This window comes from Oncorhynchus kisutch, linkage group LG30 (genome assembly GCF_002021735.2).
Source record: "Oncorhynchus kisutch isolate 150728-3 linkage group LG30, Okis_V2, whole genome shotgun sequence".
Lineage (NCBI taxonomy): Eukaryota > Metazoa > Chordata > Actinopteri > Salmoniformes > Salmonidae > Oncorhynchus > Oncorhynchus kisutch.
This window is the reverse complement of record NC_034203.2, coordinates 12801016-12819510: the sequence shown is the minus strand read 5'-3', so window position 1 is coordinate 12819510 and position 18495 is coordinate 12801016. Positions and strand designations below refer to the sequence as shown.

General features: G+C 41.9%; 1 protein-coding gene across 1 annotated transcript in view; it reads left to right on the top strand.

Annotated features, from left to right (window-relative positions):
• The first annotated feature begins 6783 nt into the window (after window positions 1-6783).
• Window positions 6784-18495, top strand: part of LOC109875117 (retinoic acid receptor RXR-gamma-A) — a 45932-nt gene continuing 34220 nt past the window's right edge. Inside the window, exon 1 of the mRNA XM_020467318.2 lies at window positions 6784-6947. Coding sequence (XP_020322907.1) covers window positions 6917-6947 — 31 coding nt within the window. The 5' untranslated portion in view covers window positions 6784-6916. The remainder of the gene's footprint in view (window positions 6948-18495) is intronic.

Sequence of the window (18495 nt, the reverse complement as noted above, 5' to 3'; positions counted from 1 at the left end):
CAGAATATCTTGATAACTGTCAAAAGAGAATATTCATTTATAACCATTTGGTCCACTCAACATAGATGGTATGGATTCACAACACATGCATCAACAATTTGAAGTGTTTTTTGTTTGTTGTGAAAATGATGATTCAGCAGGATATTCAGCAAACTGTCGATATAAAATAGTCACTTGTTTACAAAGTAGACTGCATGTGCTATTGTATACGTTACTCTATATACTTTACTCTGAACTCAACAACACCCAGTTTGTTATTGATCAAATCTGATCTTTTGATGACAGTCCATGTCTGCTCTCCAATTTCAGTGAGCGTCTCCAATAAGCCCCTTGACATACATTATAAATATTACAGAAATCTGTTCCTAGTGGGCGTGACGACAGGGTTAGGCTACCCTCAATTTATTGTCCTTGCTGAAAAGTAGGCCTTCAGTGTCCAGTTTGGATATTTCATCTTGGTTTGGTCACAGGAGACGCTGTGATTCTGACAGTAAAATATGACGATGCACTTTCATATTTCTTTCCCACTTCCCTTTTTCCCACAAGTATCTAAAAAATTGAGTGTTATTTGCTAGAAGTGATACTGCCCTTTTGCTTGAGGTTGGACCTTCTTAAATGTGATGTGAAAGCTGACACGATGGCATTTGAGCAAGTGTGAGTCACTCTCCAAGGGCCTCTGCAGCCTTGATGTGGACTCGGGCTTGCAGAGCGGCTCTGATCAAACAATCATAGATATCACACGTTTGACAAATCTGACATGCATTTGAACCAAAACACTCACCCATACACCAAGCTGCAGTAACAGTGAAACTTGATGGTCTAGTCAGTAAACTGATAACCTGGATGAATGTCTTGCAACATAATGTGAACGCAATCAGAGTGATATACATACATGTAAATGGATAGTTATATGGATTTGTATACAGAGTAGGCCAACATTAACTTATGAAAAATCTTTGCCATATATGGCCATTTGGTCAATAGCATCCTCTAAAGGAGATGGTATTTTTGACATACATTTTCTATTGGGTTAAAGTAGCTGAATGGTACACTGATACGCAAATAAGATCTGTCCTAGCTAAAATCTTTGACTTGTCATCAATCAGGCGGCACTGGCAGGGAGCTAGACTTCCAGTAAAACATGGTGTGCTTTTTTTGCGTGACCAACTCTGTTGACTCTTACATTGCACATAAACAGGTCACAGCTGTGCTGGGCTTTGGGTGTAAAAGTCGACACAGCCGATTCCAGACCAAACGTGGGCCCCCCTGCACCGTGGGTTCTTCTAATCCCTGCTGGGCGGCTTTCCACTTCTGTTCATCCCCTTCTGTCTCCCTCTATACCTTGACACGACGAAGCAGGTGTCTCCGGGCCCTAATCTGATTGGTCCCTTCAGGACAGCTCCATCTTAAACTGAGTTGGTCTCGGCGAATCCCTGATCCAGCCGCCTCTTTTACAACCGTGGCGCTAAGCCAGACCGCTGATCCGGTATTCTTTGCACGCATATACCATGCAATGGGATGGGATTATTGTGACATTTTCAGTTCATTGGTGTCTAATTGGTGTATATCTTTTGTTTGGGAGACATTAACCATCATTTCAAATAGTGATTGTGGTTCATCTTAGGTCAGTTAGGACTGGACCACATCAACGCATCCTTGCGTGGTCTGGTCTGATTTACTGTAATTACCTATGTTAACCCTCTAGAACCTGGGGATTAACAGGTTAATACAATGTGGAGACAGACCGTGTTCCCTTTGAGCTAACACCTGTAGAAAATGGATTAGGACTTGGAGGAGTCGCCATAGGAGCCACTCATGTTTCAGAGGCCTTCTGGAGATGAATGGCCTTCCCACTGGGCACCCACTGGTTGAATTGACATTGTTTCCACGTCATTTCAATGACATTACGTTGAACCAACATGGAATAGACGTTGAATTGACATCTGTGTCCAGTGGGTTGGTCCTTGGAGGGGGTGGAAACAAAGAAGGTTTTCATGGTTCAATGTTATAGGAAAAGACTAAGACATAAAACGTTTTAAAGAACGCTGCATGTGGGCTGACCACCACTCTTGAATAGAAAAGTCCTCCATACATGAAAAGTACCTCGTTACTCATGGTCACCTTATTATATATCATCACAGAAAATATATGGCACAGACATACTGTAGGTTGAGATGGCATGTGAATATGAAATTCCATTGAAACGAAAAGGAGGCTACAAACTACTATTGTGGTAAATGTTTCAATCTTCTTCTGTAAGTGCTGTACCATTATGTGTCGATTGAGCAGGGTCAGGAATAACCCTGACCCTAATTAATTGTGATATACAGTATTTAAGGTACAGTCAGGCACATGGCACTTATTTGCTTTTTCCTCCAAAATGCCAGGATATCCCTTACTCTCCTTTTATTATCCACTGCTACATTCTGACCTATTGTTGTCGCAGGTTTTCACTGTCATTGTATTTTGAAAATAATTATTCTGGCCACTATCTTGTTTATAAAGGAAGAGGCTTGAGTGTTCCTCCAATTTGGCAGCGGGCGGGTACTCTCTTCCTCTGTTAGTTGATGGTGTGCCCCCCGGTTCCCTTTTCTGGCATTCTTCAGGCCCTATTGATTTTGCTCTGTTGTTTCCTGTCAAATGTCCTCTTGAAGATGACTATTTTAGCCCACTGTTTGGCCACTGTGCTGTGATTCAGGTGAAGTTCTCAAGGGAAGGGCCAGGTGATTTCCTGTTGTTTGTCTCCCGATTGTTCCCAGAGGTACTCTTTGTTTGGTCTGTTTGCTGGAACTGTAGGAGTTTTCGTGAGCCACCCTACTCCTTCCTCTTAGTCCTAACCCTTGAATGTTTGCAGATATGTAAGGTGGAAACTATATGGTGGAAGTTATACACTGCCTATATAAGACCCTTCTATCCAGACCCTTTGGACCAGGGAACATTGAGGGGTTGGTAGGCCAATGGGTAAGAAAAAGGAACCGAATTGGGACAGGCTGTTGTTGGCCTCATGTACCAGACTCATAGGCTCACTTCGTAAGTCACAGCATCTGTTGAAAGAGACTATGGAAGCCTGAACATGGACCGGGCGGACACATTTTGTCCTCTCGGTCGTTCCCCTACTTGACTGCATGGGATCTCTCCAACGGTTGTTCTGCTGATTAAATGACCAGAGCATGCTATCCATCTGGTTAACTGCTCAGCTGGCTTTCACAATATTCCCCTTTTGTCTCGCTGCCTCTGAGTTATTGCTCAAGGTTTTTGTTGTTGAAGCAATGCTCATTTGGATGCAAGGAGCCTATAAACCAATAGGCCCCACAACCTCCATAAGTCCCATTTGGATTAGCTGATTGCTAATGATGTCCACTCTCCCTGAAATGTTTACCTCAGAAAGTCCTCTGGTTTTCTAATGTGATGAATTGGACTAACATTTTGATGCCCAGCTCTAGTTAACAATCCATTTGGATACGTTGTTGGATGACCTGGGGACTGGCAAACAATTCCAGCTTTGTTGGGGTTCCTCAGGGTTGAGCGTTGGGCCCATGGTGGACGCTCATATGTTGATCAGCGTGTCATGGGTCAGGTCCCATGAGCCCGGCTGACAGATCTGTTGAATAAGATTTATGACGGACTTCCTGTGCGTCATTGGAGCGCTGAAACGTGACACCAGCCATGAGGTAATGCTACTCTAGCTGTCTTTCCTGTTAGTCAGCCCAGGGCTTTCTCCAGTAAAACTAACGTTCAGACGGTGTCTCAAAGTAACTGCAAGGTCTCCTTTTTTGTCTGTTTGTTAAAAAACAGTTTGGTGCTTAACAAAAATACAATATTAGAGATAAGTAAAGTACAATTCTTGCTCATCTTAATCAAGTCAAGATCTTAGAATGATACAAGCTGGTTGCGACTTCGAATTTCCACAGACTTGAATGTCCACTTTCACCTTGAAATACCAAAGTGTCTTCATCTGGCCATGTTGATTCAATATGTTGACTCACCAATCCCTGAAGGGTAGTATTTCTGTACTTCTTTAAGTTTTTATTGATTTGGCCAAACACAGAGGGGCAGATACAGCAAATTAATGAAGAAGTGGCCCCTTTTACAAGACTTCAGAGGAGAGCAAAGGTCCCGTCAAAGAAGGACAAAGAGTTCCTTGATAAATGACGGGCATCTTTTTAAAAGCTGATGAGAAACCAAACCTGAAATGGAATCCCCAACTGTCCGTTAGCCTCATCAAGCTCCATATTCAAAACACTGTACTGTCTAGCTATAGATCTCATGATACACCCTCCTAGCCTGAAAATGTCACTGACATGGGTTGTTTTTTGTTTGTGTCTATTTAACTCGACTGGACGCATGGAAACTTAGCTGATGCCAAAGAAAGAGCTCACAATGGAAAGTTGGGTTGCACGTTTCATCTTTTGTGCCCGGAGATTGATGATGTATGAGATTGATGATGTTCTACACGCCTGTGCTGTCTGTTCCCAGTCCCTGTGTGATGTGCGGCAGGGATCCACTCAGCAGCAGTGTGGGGGGTTGATGATGGAAGAGGGGGAGGGAGCTCATAGAGGCATGATGAGACTCCGATAATGAGTTCACGGCAGATGGAGAAGACCCAGCCAACCAAACCGACCGTTCACACACACACAAACACACACACGCAGATGCACAGGTCACGCTTTAAGACACATTCACACACAGACAGTCGAACACACACATGCACATACAGTCATATTCGCACTCAAACACACACACACACCACGCACACTCAAAAACACACACTCAAATCCATATGCATGAAAATACAAACCCACACACACAAACGCACATCCCTATCTCATAACCTCATATTTATTTAACTAGTGGAGGGAGGGGGATTTAACTGTGGTGGTTATAATGCTCACGTTGTGTAACAGACCAGACCGATACCTTTGTAACACTGACAATAGAGGAAATAAAGCTATTCTGCACATATCGTGGGCAGATGCAAAATGCAGTAATGGAATCCATTTTTTTGAATCATCATGTACAATCATCCTCTCCCGCTACAACTATTCAATGTGCACTTTACCCAATGAGGACACTAGCGAGTGAGCTTGCTTCACTGGGCTATATGAGGGAAAGGGAGGGCTGTGGTGGTCACTTGTCCTTCTCAGCTCTCTGTTGGGTTAATGCTTCATCTTAGGTGATGCTATATGGTGTTGAGGGTGGGGTCTGTTGCCTCCGTGCTTTTCAATGGCTTTCACGCAGCCTATTGTTGTGGACAAGCATCAATGCTTGCTGTTTAAACCACTTCTGCAATGATTTAAGTCACATTATATGATTATGTTGAGGTTTTTTATTTCTGAAGATTGAAATGCACACAGTCAGGCCTATATGTTATTTTTCATGATTCTGGAAAAACACACACAGACACAGACACACGTGACCACATGCACACAGACACATACAGTACACACAAACACGTGCCCACACGCACATAGACACACACATGCACACCCACAACAACCAACTTTGTTTATTGATCGTTATTCACAGATGTCCCCTCCTGTTTCGATTTTGAACCATAAATAATCCTATAGTTTATCTGATGGTAAACGTGATTCAAAATAGAATAGTCTTCTGCCACTTAAAACCGTGCTGTGCAATGACACTGAGTAACAGGGGACAATGTCCTAGACCATGTGGCTCCATTAGTGGGATAAAAGCAAGGTTGATAAATAGTATTTTTAGTCCCCTTCTTCGACTTTCATGAATTTACATGATCTAACGGGGGGGACAAATGAAAAGAGGCCCGATTAGTGTGGAATGAGTTGGAAGAAAAGCTATTCATCTTTGTTAGCATCCTCCTGTGTTCTTTTATGGGTCGGTTTCCAAGAAGGGGGAGCTGGGGAGGTTTTCCCAGCCAGGGAGCAGAGCGACGACTGACGGAGTGGCCAGCCACGGTGCTTGCGGAGCGTCCCTGTCACCCCCACGAGAGTTCAAGATTGTGAATGTTGGTGACTTCTTAATAACCTCCCAGGGCAGTGGGAGCACCACACCCTTAAATGACCCCTCCTCACTCTTTCGAAAGATCTTGGGTGGGGGGGGTCCAATGGGGTCTTCAGACCTTCCATCAGTGGTCAAACGTAGTATTACTATAGCCACATCCCTTTGGAATTTGAAGAATGTTCACTTTAATTCCTCAATGACATATTAGCATATTAACCTACATATTGACATTCTCTGATTTAAATATTTAGCTGTGCAAGAAGAAACATTTGAATACATATTGTCCTCATTTGGAATGCCCAAAATGTAGCCTAACAGCAGATTTTAAGTGGGAAGCCTATTTTTAAATGTAGGCCTAGACTACAAGTAACCAAATAGGTTTAAAGAGAAACACAATTTGATAAAACATGGATCTCACATTGAATCAATGGGATTCTCATTCAATTCTAACTCAATGCCATTATTTTAAAGCACAAACTATTTCCATGAAATGTTCTTAATATTGGTGATAAGACAAACAGTACATTTTTTAAAGATGTTTTAACTCATATCTGCAATTAAAATGTCATACAGGATTTGCACTCGTTTAAACAGTTGCATTTATAAATCTTCAATTTGAGCTTTTATCCTCTCTCATAATAAAATTGACAGGCTGCGCGAACTATCAACATCTGTCGCTGTATTTAGTGGGCGATGGCTTTGCATGGTGTATCTGTGTCGGCAGATTAAAGCAAATAACGTTATCATTTTGGAGAATCCCATTTTTTCAGCCACCCACTCCACTTGGCCCCTCCATGTGTGGTAGTCCAACCAGGCAATTGAGAAGAGAATCATTCAAGCCGGGAACGGCGTTCACAGAGATGCTGCTCTGACGGCTAAACGAGAACATCCATCGTTGAGAGAAAAAACGGACGACAATAATAACTCCCATACAGTTATGGATAATAATGAATCGTGTCTACATCTAAGTAAGTACGCTTTTCCTCACTCTTTAAAGTCTTCGGACATGAGCGGTAGGCTATATCCCGCATAGGCTGCTCTTGCAGTTAGTTATCTGCGTTGTTTGGGCAATCGCGTGTCGTTTGATAAACGGAATTATTTTTGCACAGTGGACTTTACACCCGCTGGCAATAAATCATGCGTGGCAATGTTATTTATCTATGTAGTTAACACTCGTCCCGCGCCTAATGTATAGGTCTATTGACAAGAAGGCAGTGCCAATGCACAACAAGTCAGGTGATAACTTATCTTAGTCTTGGTCAGGGTTTGGCACTTTAATTGCGCTTATGTAATTTATGGCTATTTTAACGCGCTTCTTGTTAAACTGTTTGCTGGGTCTTATTTATGGGTCTGGCTTGGCAAAAAAAGTGCTTATCCATGTGACAGAATGATACATTCTCCCACCTCGCCGCTGTTCTAGAGGAAAGTTAAAACAAGACCACCGTGAGAGAGTCTGACTTTTTTCACTGCACACTTCTCTTTAGTTGACCACACTTAATTGGCTGACATTGTTCTGATTGAATCATCATAATACCTTCTATCAAATAACCACGAAGTGCCCACACCACAAGCAATGAAATAAGCAGCCATGTGGTCCTAAAGACCTCGTCTGTCCTTCTATTGGAAATACGTATTCTTTTCTATTCAATATTCTATCCTATTGCATGTCCTCGCATGATATACAGCCGACTTTATATCGTTGCCTTATGCATATTTCGATTTTAGAGTTCTGAAAGTACAGGTCATGGTTACACTACTATAACACCACCTATTCTCAATAATTCATTCAAGGACAACCACACATTCAAATAAAACCATGAAGAGTGTAGCCATTTACATTTGGGAATAATTATCAGAACAAACATGAATACATGCATACATTAAACGACAGCCTTCTAATTATAGTATGAATTATTCTGAAAGTCTCCCAATACATTATTTCCTCATGCTTTCTATGTATGTGCAATCACATGCTCATATTGCTACAGAAGGCCTCCTTTTACTTCACTGGTTCTCTCTCTCCCCACCCCTCTCTCTCTCTCTCTCTCAATTCAAGGGGCTTTATTGACTTGGGAAACATGTGTTTACATTGCCAAAGCAAGTGAAATGGATAAACAAAAGTGAAATAAACAATAAACAGTAAATATTACACTCACAAGTTCCAAAATAATAGAGACAATTCAAATGTCATATTATGTCTATTTACTGTGTTGTAACAATGTGCAAATAGTAAAAGAACAAAAAGGAAATGGGAATTTACAATGGTGTAGTGTATGTTCTTCACTGGTTGCCCTTTTTTTGTGGCAACAGGTCACAAATCTTGCTGCCGTGAATGCATCAAAATTGGATTTGTTTTCGAATTCTTTGTGGGTCTGTGTAATCTGAGGGAAATATGTGTCTCTAATCTGGTTATACATTTGGCAGGAGGTTAGGAAGTGTAGCTCAGTTTCCACCTAATTTTGTGGGTAGTGTGCACATAGCCTGTCTTCTCTTTAGAGCCAGGTCTGCCTATGGCGACCTTTCTCAATAGCAAGGCTATGCTCACTGAGTCTGTATATAGTCAAAGCTTTCCTTAATTTTGGGTCAGTCACAGTGGTCAGGTATTCTGCCACTGTGTACTCTCTGTTTAGGGCCAAATAGCATTCTAGTTTGCTCAGTTTGTTTTGTTAATTCTTTTCAATGTGTCAAGTAATTATCTTTTTGTTTTCTTAAGATTCGGTTGGGTCTAATTGTGTTGCTGTGTTGGGGCTCTATGGGGCCTGTTTGTTTATGAGCAGAGCCCGAGGACCAGCTTGCTTAGGGGACTCTTCTCCAGGTTCATTTCTCTGTAGGTGACGGCTTTGTTATTAAAGGTTTGGGAATCACTTCCTTTTAGGTGGTTGTAGAACTTAACGGCTCTTCTGGATTTTGATAATTAGAGGGTATCAGCCTAGTTCTGCTCTGCATGCATTATTTGGTGTTTTACGTTGTACACGGACAATATTTTTGCAGAATTCTGCATGCAGAGTCTCTCTCGCTCATGTGAACAAATCAGTGTTCGGCAAGTTTGTCTTTATGGGTTCATCCCGGTTTTGTCTCCTCTGCAACAGTGGACTTTTCTTTATTTGAACTTTGCATAGGTCAGACTCCTGCTCTTATCCCACTGGGCACAAACTGGTTGAATCAATGTTGTTTCCACGTCCTTTCAACAAAATAAATCAATGCGATGATGTTGGATAAATGTGGGAAGCTGATTGGATTTGCAAAAAGTCATCAATGTCAAGTAACTTCTGGGTTTTGTCATTTTTTTCCCACCCATTTTTTTACCTACAGTAAATCCAATGACATGGTTCAAAGTCTTGGTGATTTCACGTTGAATTTCCGCTAGTTGACAACTCAATAAAATGACAATGAAAACGTTGAAAGGATGTTTGTGCTCAGTGGGATGTGTCAGTGAAGAGGAAAAGGTCCACTGGGTCTACCTGGATAGTCCAACCAAAATGAAAACGTGAAAGACAATCAGCAGCTCCTGTGGGACATTGAAAGTTAACTTAGAAAACGACTTTACTAATAAAAACCAAAACGTATATTGAATGATTTAATTGATTAGACAACTAGGAGCACATATAATCATCATTTTGTGGGTGCTTATCTTTGTCCTATTTCACACATGTACAAGTCTGTATTTAACACGTGTGAATTGGAAATGTGTTTTTTTGTGTATCCTCAACTCTCCCTGAGACACCCTCAGAGAGAGGGGTCACGGCCAGGCTTAGGCATTATCAACGGCGAACCTGGAGCAATTAGTTAGGTGCCTTGCTCAAGGGCACATAGACATATTTTTTTTCACCTTCTGGCCTTTCGGTTGCTGGGCCAACGCTTTAACTGCTAGGCTACCGTTTTATTTTTAATTGAACCTTTATTTAACTAAACAAGGAAGTTAAGAACAAATTATTATTTTACAATGATGGCCTACCCTAACCCGGCCGATGCTGGGCCAATTGCGCTATGGGACTCCCAATCACAGCCGGTTGTGATACAGCCCAGGATTGAACCAGGGTCTGTAGTGACACCTATACAGCCCAGGATTGAACCAGGGTCTGTAGTGACACCTCTAGCACTGAGATGCATTGCCTTAGACCGCTGCACCACTCGGGAGCCCTACCTGCTACCTCCCAATACAATGGAAGAACACATCTTAGTTGAGTAGGAAGCAGCCATGTTGGCTCTATGGTCACGCCTGTGAGTGTGCTGATCTCTTCTTGCAGCAAGCAGTCAAAGAGAATGAGAATTCATGTGGCCAAGTCATTAGGGTTTTTACTGCCAATGGTGATTAGGAAGGCTGACTTGGGATCAGCCCTTTTAACAACACAAGGCTACTAATACTCTCGTCCACTGACTGAGCCTCTCAGAGAATGCAAGAGAATGGTTTGAGGCTATACGATTACTGAAAATATGCATTTAATAGCACCATTCATGCATTTCAAACAACTTGAAGGTGTATTTAAGCTGCATGTCAACTATCGTGTTTTCTTATGCCAGGCTATCTGAGGATAACTTCACTATTGACAGCAACTCTTATTTTCTTTCGGCCAAAATATGACAATACTGTTGGGGTTGTAAAAGCAGAACTAGAACTATCAGGTAAATCCGCAACTCTGAACCTGAGTAGTAGAATTTGTAATAGACATATCCTCTCAAATCATATCAAAATGTATTGGTCACATACATGTGTGTAGTATATGTTATTGTGGGTGTAGCGAAATGCTTGTGTTTCTAGCTCCAACAGTGCAGTAATATCTAACAATTTCACAACAATACACACAACGCACACACACCTAAGTAAATCAACGGAATTAAGAATATATAACTATATGAACGAGCAAAGTCAGAGCGGCATAGACTAAGATACACTAGAATAGAATACAGTATATACATATGAGATGATTAATGCAAAATATATACACATTATTAAAATGTTCCATTTATTAAAGTGGCCAGTGATTAAAATCTCCCTTCATGAGTTATTACACCATTGACAGTGCTGCCTAGGTTTTTTTTTTTTAAAGCACGGATGGGCAACTTTGATGGGGGTGCGGGCCACAACAAAAGTGGAACTCATCATGAGGGGTCGCAGTAGCTCCTGGGTCTGTGTACCCACATCCATATACGCCCTCCACCTTGCGAGCAAAACATTTTAGCGGCCCCCTCGTGACAGCGAAGAGATTTTTGCAATTTTATAACTTATTTCATGCAATTCTACTAATTTTGCCATTGGACGGAGAGAAAAATGTGCAGGTTTACAGCTAATTTCCTACAATTCTACACAATTTGCCATAAGTTGGAGGAAAATGTTTGCCGTTTTTTATACGATATCTGATGATCAATGGGCCCCACCTAGATCGGTAATTCAAACTTGCTCACTACAAGTTTAGATAGCTGGCTGCTAGACTAATTTACCAATCTAAAAAAAAATGCCGACATGGGCTAATTGAGTGACTGCTGATACACAACCAAATTTCGAAATTGCACCTTGTATATTATATTATCCTAACTCTCAATAGTAAGTTGAGACCACGGTTTTCTTTATTTGACTATTTTCTACATGGTAGAATAATAGTGTAAACATAAAAATAAATATAATTATTTTTTTATATTTGAGATTCTTCAAAGTAGCCACCCTTTGCCTTGATGACAGCTTTGCACTCTCTTGGCATTCTCTCAACCAGTATCATGATGTTGTCACCTGGAATGCATTTCAATTAACAGGTGTGCCTTGTTAAAAGTTCATTTGTGGAATTTCTTTCCTTCTTAATGCATTTTAGCCAATTAGTTGTGTTGTGACAAGGTAGGGGTGGTATACAGAAAATAGCCATATTTGGTAAAAGACAAAGTGCTATGATGAAACTGGCTCTCATGAGGACCGCCACAGGAAAAGAAGACACAGAGTTACCTCTGCTGCAGAGGATAAGTTCACAAGTTCATTCAGTTAACTGCACCTTAGATTGCAGCCCAAATAAATGCTTCACAACAGAGTTCAAGTCACAGACACATCTCAACATCAACTGTTCAGAGGAGACTGTGTGAATCAGACCTCTATGTTCGAATTGCTGCAACAACAAAAAACACTACTAAAGGACACCAATAAGAAGAAGAGACTTGCTTGGGCCAAGGAACACGAGCAATGGATATTAGACCGGTGGAAATCTGTTCTTTGGTCTGATGAGTCCAAATTAGAGATGTTTGGTTCCAACCACTGTGTCTTTGTGAGACGCATAGTAGGTGAACGGATGATCTCCACATGTGTGGTTCCCACCGTTAAGCATGGAGGAGGAGGTGTGATGGTGCTTTGCTGGGGACACTGTCAGTGATTTATTTAGAATTTAAGGCACACTTAACCAGCATGGCTACCACAGCATTCTGCAGCGATACGCCATCCCATCTGGTTTGCGCTTAGTGGGACTATCAACAGGACAATGACCCAGAACACACCTCCAGGCTGTGTAAGGGCTATTTGACCAAGAAGGAGATTGATGGAGTTCTGCATCAGATGACCTGGACTCCTCAATTAACTGACCTCAACCCAATTGATATGGTTTGGGATGAGTTGGACCGCAGAGTGAAAGAAAGGCATCCAACAAATGCTCAGCATATGTGGGAACTCCTTCAAGACTGTTGGAAAAGCATTCCTCATGAAACTGGTTGAGAGAATGCCAAGAGTGTGCAAAGCTGTCATCAAGGCAAAGGTTGGCTACATTGAAGAATCTAAAATGTAAAATATACATTTTTGGTTACTACATGATTCCATACAGTATGTGTTATTTCATAGTTTTGATATCCTTACTATTATTCTACAATGTAATGAGTAGGTGTGTCCAAACCTTTGACTGGTACTGTATATCATTTTGTTTTTGTCCGCAGGCCTACAAGTTTCCCATCCCTGATAAAAAGGTTGTTACATATATGTAATTTTGAAAATCACAGGGAAATGATTTTGTAGTAAAACATTTAGACCCAGGTTTTGAAACAGATGACAATGAATTATACTCAGCAGCAGCATAGTAAGAAGAGGATATGAATAAGTCGTTCAGATTCCTCAAAAAAAAAAAAAGTCCCCCAGTTATACTTCGTTCACTATTTCTAAATATATAACACTAGCACACATCCTTCCTACTTACGCCCACTTAATTGCCCCAAAACTGTATAGAACTGGGATGGCAGCGTGATTTCAGTGTTGAGACTTCCTAATATCACTGAATAAATCAGCCTCAGTTCATATGGGGCTTCACAGACAGACAAGACAGACGGACGGGTGACAGACAGAGAGAGCCAGACAGACAGCAGATGAGCAAACATATAGATGGACAGATGGACAGACGGATATAGAAGAGAGAGACTTAAAAACATCTTCAGTAGACCAAGTTAGGCTGTCTGTCTGGGGTGAAGCCACATGAACTGATGTTGATTCCTTCAGTGCTATTTGAGCGGTGCTCAAAAAATTTTGTATCCACTTCTGCCTCTCCTCCAGGGAACTAAGACCTGCCGGGAGAGGAGCCGTAGCTCTCCCTTCTCAATACCTCTCTCTCTCTCTTTGTTTCTCCCTCTTCCTCCCTCCATCTCTCCACAGACACAGAGGGATCCAACGGCCCAACATGGGGCTAATGTTTCATTGACAATTATTTGATGATGTCCCATAATGGGTAGTACAAGACCCATGGTGTTTTGGGTCCTGGGCGCTGAGAGGCCCTCTATGTGCTGCTGTGTTTGGAAAGGGGTTAGGAGATAAAGAGAGGGAAGAGAGTGGGGAGATCAGGTGGCACCTTCAGTCCTTCTCTCTCTCGCTCTTTCTCCCTCTCCCTCTCTTGCTTGGCATTCAACAACACACCTGTTTCTTATCAGCTATCAGTATGTAGCTTGGTACTTGTCGAAACTGTGTGTGTTTGTGCATGTGGGTGCGTGTGAGTGTGAGAACGCTGTAGTTGTGTGTGTCTATGTTTCATTCCCTCCGTCCGCCCAACTATGTCTTATGTGTGTTAGTATCTAGTTTAATTACCCAGGACCCTCTGCTTTCTGTCTGACCTAGATCCATCCTATAGGAACAGCCTCAGGTCTCTGTCTGTCTTGTCATCATTACCTGGTTCCTACCATGCTCTATGGTTTCCAATACGCTTGCTGCTGTGGGCTACACTCCTCCACCTGACTCATTGTGTTTGGATGCTATAACCATCCTCCTCAATCCTACATACACCATTCTGTTCTTCATGTTTTCATTTTATTGTCATTTGTTGCCCCTCTCTCCTTTGCTTTCTTTCTTTCTTTCTTTCTTTCTTTCTTTCTTTCTTTCTTTCTTTCTTTCTTTCTTTCTTTCTTTCTTTCTTTCTTTCTTTCTTTCTTTCTTTCTTTCTTTCTGAATAGGGAACTCAGAAATAGTCTGGACAGAAATAGAGTCAAGGCCAGGCACTATGCTCTGTGGCGACTGTTCTATACACTGGCAGGCTTGTGATTCTGAATCAGTTCCCTTATCTAATTGTCATTTTTTTCTGCCCCAGTCTGGGCCAATCCTAGGGCTTCAGTATAGTGCAGCTCCACAGATCGAGAGGGGCTCGAGGTTGGCTTCACTCTTTATGTAAACTTCATAATGCTGTAGCCTCTTGTAGGATGATTGGGGAATTCAATAGACTAGCCAGTATATCATATAGATAGTCACTATATTACTATGTCATACAGTAACTTCTTGTATTACAACATAACGTCTCAATGTAGAGATGTTTATCAGCTTGTTTTTGTTGTGCGAGTTCAATTGGGGTCAGACATAGCAGACGGTTTCTTAGAGAAAAAGATCATTGACGGCACAGTAGCCCCAACAGACACGTGAAGCCTTGGAGACACATACAGTTCTGTTCAGTAGCTCTATAGATCAGCATCAATACACTGTGTCCTCCAGGACCCATCCCAAGATAATCCTCTTTAATCCTGCAACAACTGGCACAGTCCACCATCAGACCCCCCCCCCCCCACCCTCTACGCAACACACAAAGGCCTCTACATAATGCACACTCACACACACTTACGCAAGCACACACACACAGGTACATAACACACAGACGTACACACTCCCTCTCCGAAATCCACAGACGGCGGGCCCGTCCTCTGCTACCCCCTGGCCACATGGCATATGACATCCCCCCCCCCACCACTACTCCCCCTCATCACCCCCCTCCTCTGTTAATCAGTACATGAAATAGACACCAGGATGGAAATGTAAGCCTCCTATGCAGAGAGAGAGAGAGAGAGAGAGAGCTCAGCAGACCAGGGTTTCTGTACAGCAGGAGCCCATTCGAAATGTAGCTAATGACTTTATGCATTGCGACTGATGTTACACCATACTTAGAAAACGGACTCAATAAAGATCCATGGTGAACATGTATGAAATGGTGATTCGAACGCCTATTACCACATGCATTTGTAATCGCCTTATGTCACTGTCACATGTCCAAGGCTGTTTGTATAAATACATAAACAGCTGTAAGTTACATGTGTCATGCCTGTTATAATGACGGTGCTGCTGAATAGTCAAAATAGTTATAAAAAAAACACACATTTAGATTGGTATGATTACAGATAATTGAACAATTAAAGAGTCAAACTACAATGTAGTGTAGGTAATATGATAACAGTCAAATGGTGCAGTTTAGTATGATACTAGAGAGGTACTCTGCCTTGGTTACAGTACATTATGCCATATTATACGAGATACGATACGACATTATATGAGATAGAAAATGGAGTGCCGAAAAAGTGCCAACTCCGCATAGAGTTCAAGTAGTCTCGGGCCACTACATACACAGTATATCAGTAGTTGACTCTATATTCCCATTAGTAACCATTAGCAATGTTACTGTGTCTTCCCATGTAACACTGAGGTGTTTTACCAATGAATGTGATGCTTTGATTTGGACTGAAAGGACTCGCTATGTCCTTTCTGTCTCCTCACATACTTAGACCATGCAAGTTAATGATGTCTGCTTGGCTGCATCTTCTGTCATTTCGACAGAGAAAGGTCTGCAAGAGACTTTAACGAAAAAGTCATCCAAGGCCCCACTGGGTGTTTGAGAGCCCACCCGACAGGATAGAATTCCCTACTTTTCTAGACTAAATCCCTTAAGACACACATAACAGGGACAGATACTGAGTGTGTACACAGCATGTCCGAGCAGGTCCGGATCCAGAATTGTAAATAATGTCACGGGTCTTTGTCGGATCTGATATGATTGTCACGGGTCTCGTTATGTGTAAAAAGAAAATATTAAACCCGACTGCTGCAGTAGATAGAGAAAGTGTGTATAATTTATGCTGCTGTTCTTTGCTTTTCACGAGAGTGTGTAGCTTGTTGTTGTTGTTGGCCAATCATAAGTCATCAAAGCGGCACAAGGCTACAGTCATAGAGCCAACCGTGTGCGAAAAAAGTTAGGTGATAACGTTACAGTATTTAATCAATATAATTCAAAGTTAAAGGAGGAGGATAGGCTATACCGAACAAGAGCCAACATGTAGGCTGCTACTTTATATTCCGAATGGAGTTATTTGTAACTATGAGAACGTGCACGCACCGCAGCCTCAGTTAGCCTAGCTAGCTAAAGTTAGCTAGCTTCGCCCGGTTTGATGCAGTCAAGACAGGTACTACGTCATCATATTGGATGATAAAATAACCTAGCTATGGCAGTTATTAATCAACTATAACGCGAGTCGGCTTGGTTGGTTGCGGTCTCTCGTTTCTCTCTATCCCTCCTCCACGTTCCCCATGTCACTCTCTCACACTCACAGTAGCTGACGCACACAATATGGCCCCTGCTAGAGCATCACCTCTACCTCCTCTCCTCACGCTTTATCAGCTCCGGTTAATAAAGTAGCTTACGTGTATTTTTCTCCTGCTTCCCTCACTCGGATCGGACTGGGTAAGGATCTGACTAGGTGTATACGGAACGGGTCTAGTTATCATCTGTGCGTTCAGAACGGGTCTCTATATTGTAAAAAATAATTTATGCATATTGGGTCTGGATTTTTTTTATTTTACCATTATTTAACTAGGCATGTCAGTTAAGAACAAATTCTTATTCACAATGACGGCCTACCGGGAAACAGGGGGTTAACTGCCTTGTTCAGGGGCAAAATTACCTTCTTTTTTTTTTTACCTTGTCAGCTTGGGGATTCAATCCAGCAACCTTTCTCTTACTGGCCCAACGCTCTAACCCATTGGGGCTGCTACCTGCCGCCCCAGTGGGATATTCCCGTTTTGGAACAGGACCCGTGAAGGTCTCTACAGTGTTTCAGGAAGCTGCACACTCTCTTGGGACTGACATCATTTTAACATGACATTGAAAATCCTCTCCTGTCGTTCATACACATTATATGTAATAGTACCATATTTCTGCTTCTACATTATATTATACATTTGATTTTGGGGTGGCCTATATTATTTGAAACAGTGTATTTGATATGTCTACCAAGGCATATGTCTTGCACAGTATGCTCTGTAATTATTTGATGTTTGAATATACACCAACTTAGTGAAATGACATTAGTGCTGCTCTCCTACCAGCTGTGTTTTTCAGTTGACTTGTAATTGCTCTGTTTGTTTCGCTGTGTATAAAGCCTCATCTGTAACATAATAGCCCAGCCACTCTGAGAGAGATGAGATGTTGCCTCTGATAGAAGCTGGGGCCTAACAGACATCATCAACTATTCATTCCCTACACACACATTGACAGCTGGTCGTGCTGTAAATAACCAGGTTGGAGATGCTTACAGGGGGTAAGAGGATTATACGGTCCCTGATTGATCCGACATTATCTTAATTTTGACAGGAATGAGTGGGCTCTGTCTCCACACACAATACCAGGGCTGGTCTAGGATCAGTTTTGACTCTCAGATAATAATTAACTTCTACTGAGAGGCTTTGTGAATATCCTCAGGCCAGACCAGAGCCTTACGGAAGTAAGCTTTATGTGTCATCTTTTTGAGTGTGGACCCATTTTGTTTGTCAGAGCCCTATACTACAAATGTTTGAGGAGTTAGCAAGGTAACGTTGGTCAACTCTGAGTTCAACTTGGGATGATTGGTACCAATGAAAGTGGCTCACCTTTTAGTCAGGTACATTTCTGTGGCAACGAGTCTTTCAGAACTAACCTGCTCCGGAGCAGGCTAACTCAGGCTAACTACATTTATCCTGATTGAAGTGTCTGAGCCACGAGTTGAGGACCACTTCAATCAGATTCCCTCCCTCCCGCAAGGATTGCATCATCATCATCCACTTCATTTGAGGAAGACAATATTTTATAAATTTGTATGATTCAATGCAAATATTTTATCGATAGGAGTGGGGAAAAAAGGTGCTTGTGCATTGATAACCAAAGTAATAAAATAAAGATTGCACTTCTAAAAGTCTATTTCACACCGTAATCTGCTGAATTTGCAAGTTAACTTTAATTCAATTTAGATTTCGGCACAAATGAAAATGACTTGCCAATGCATTGATGG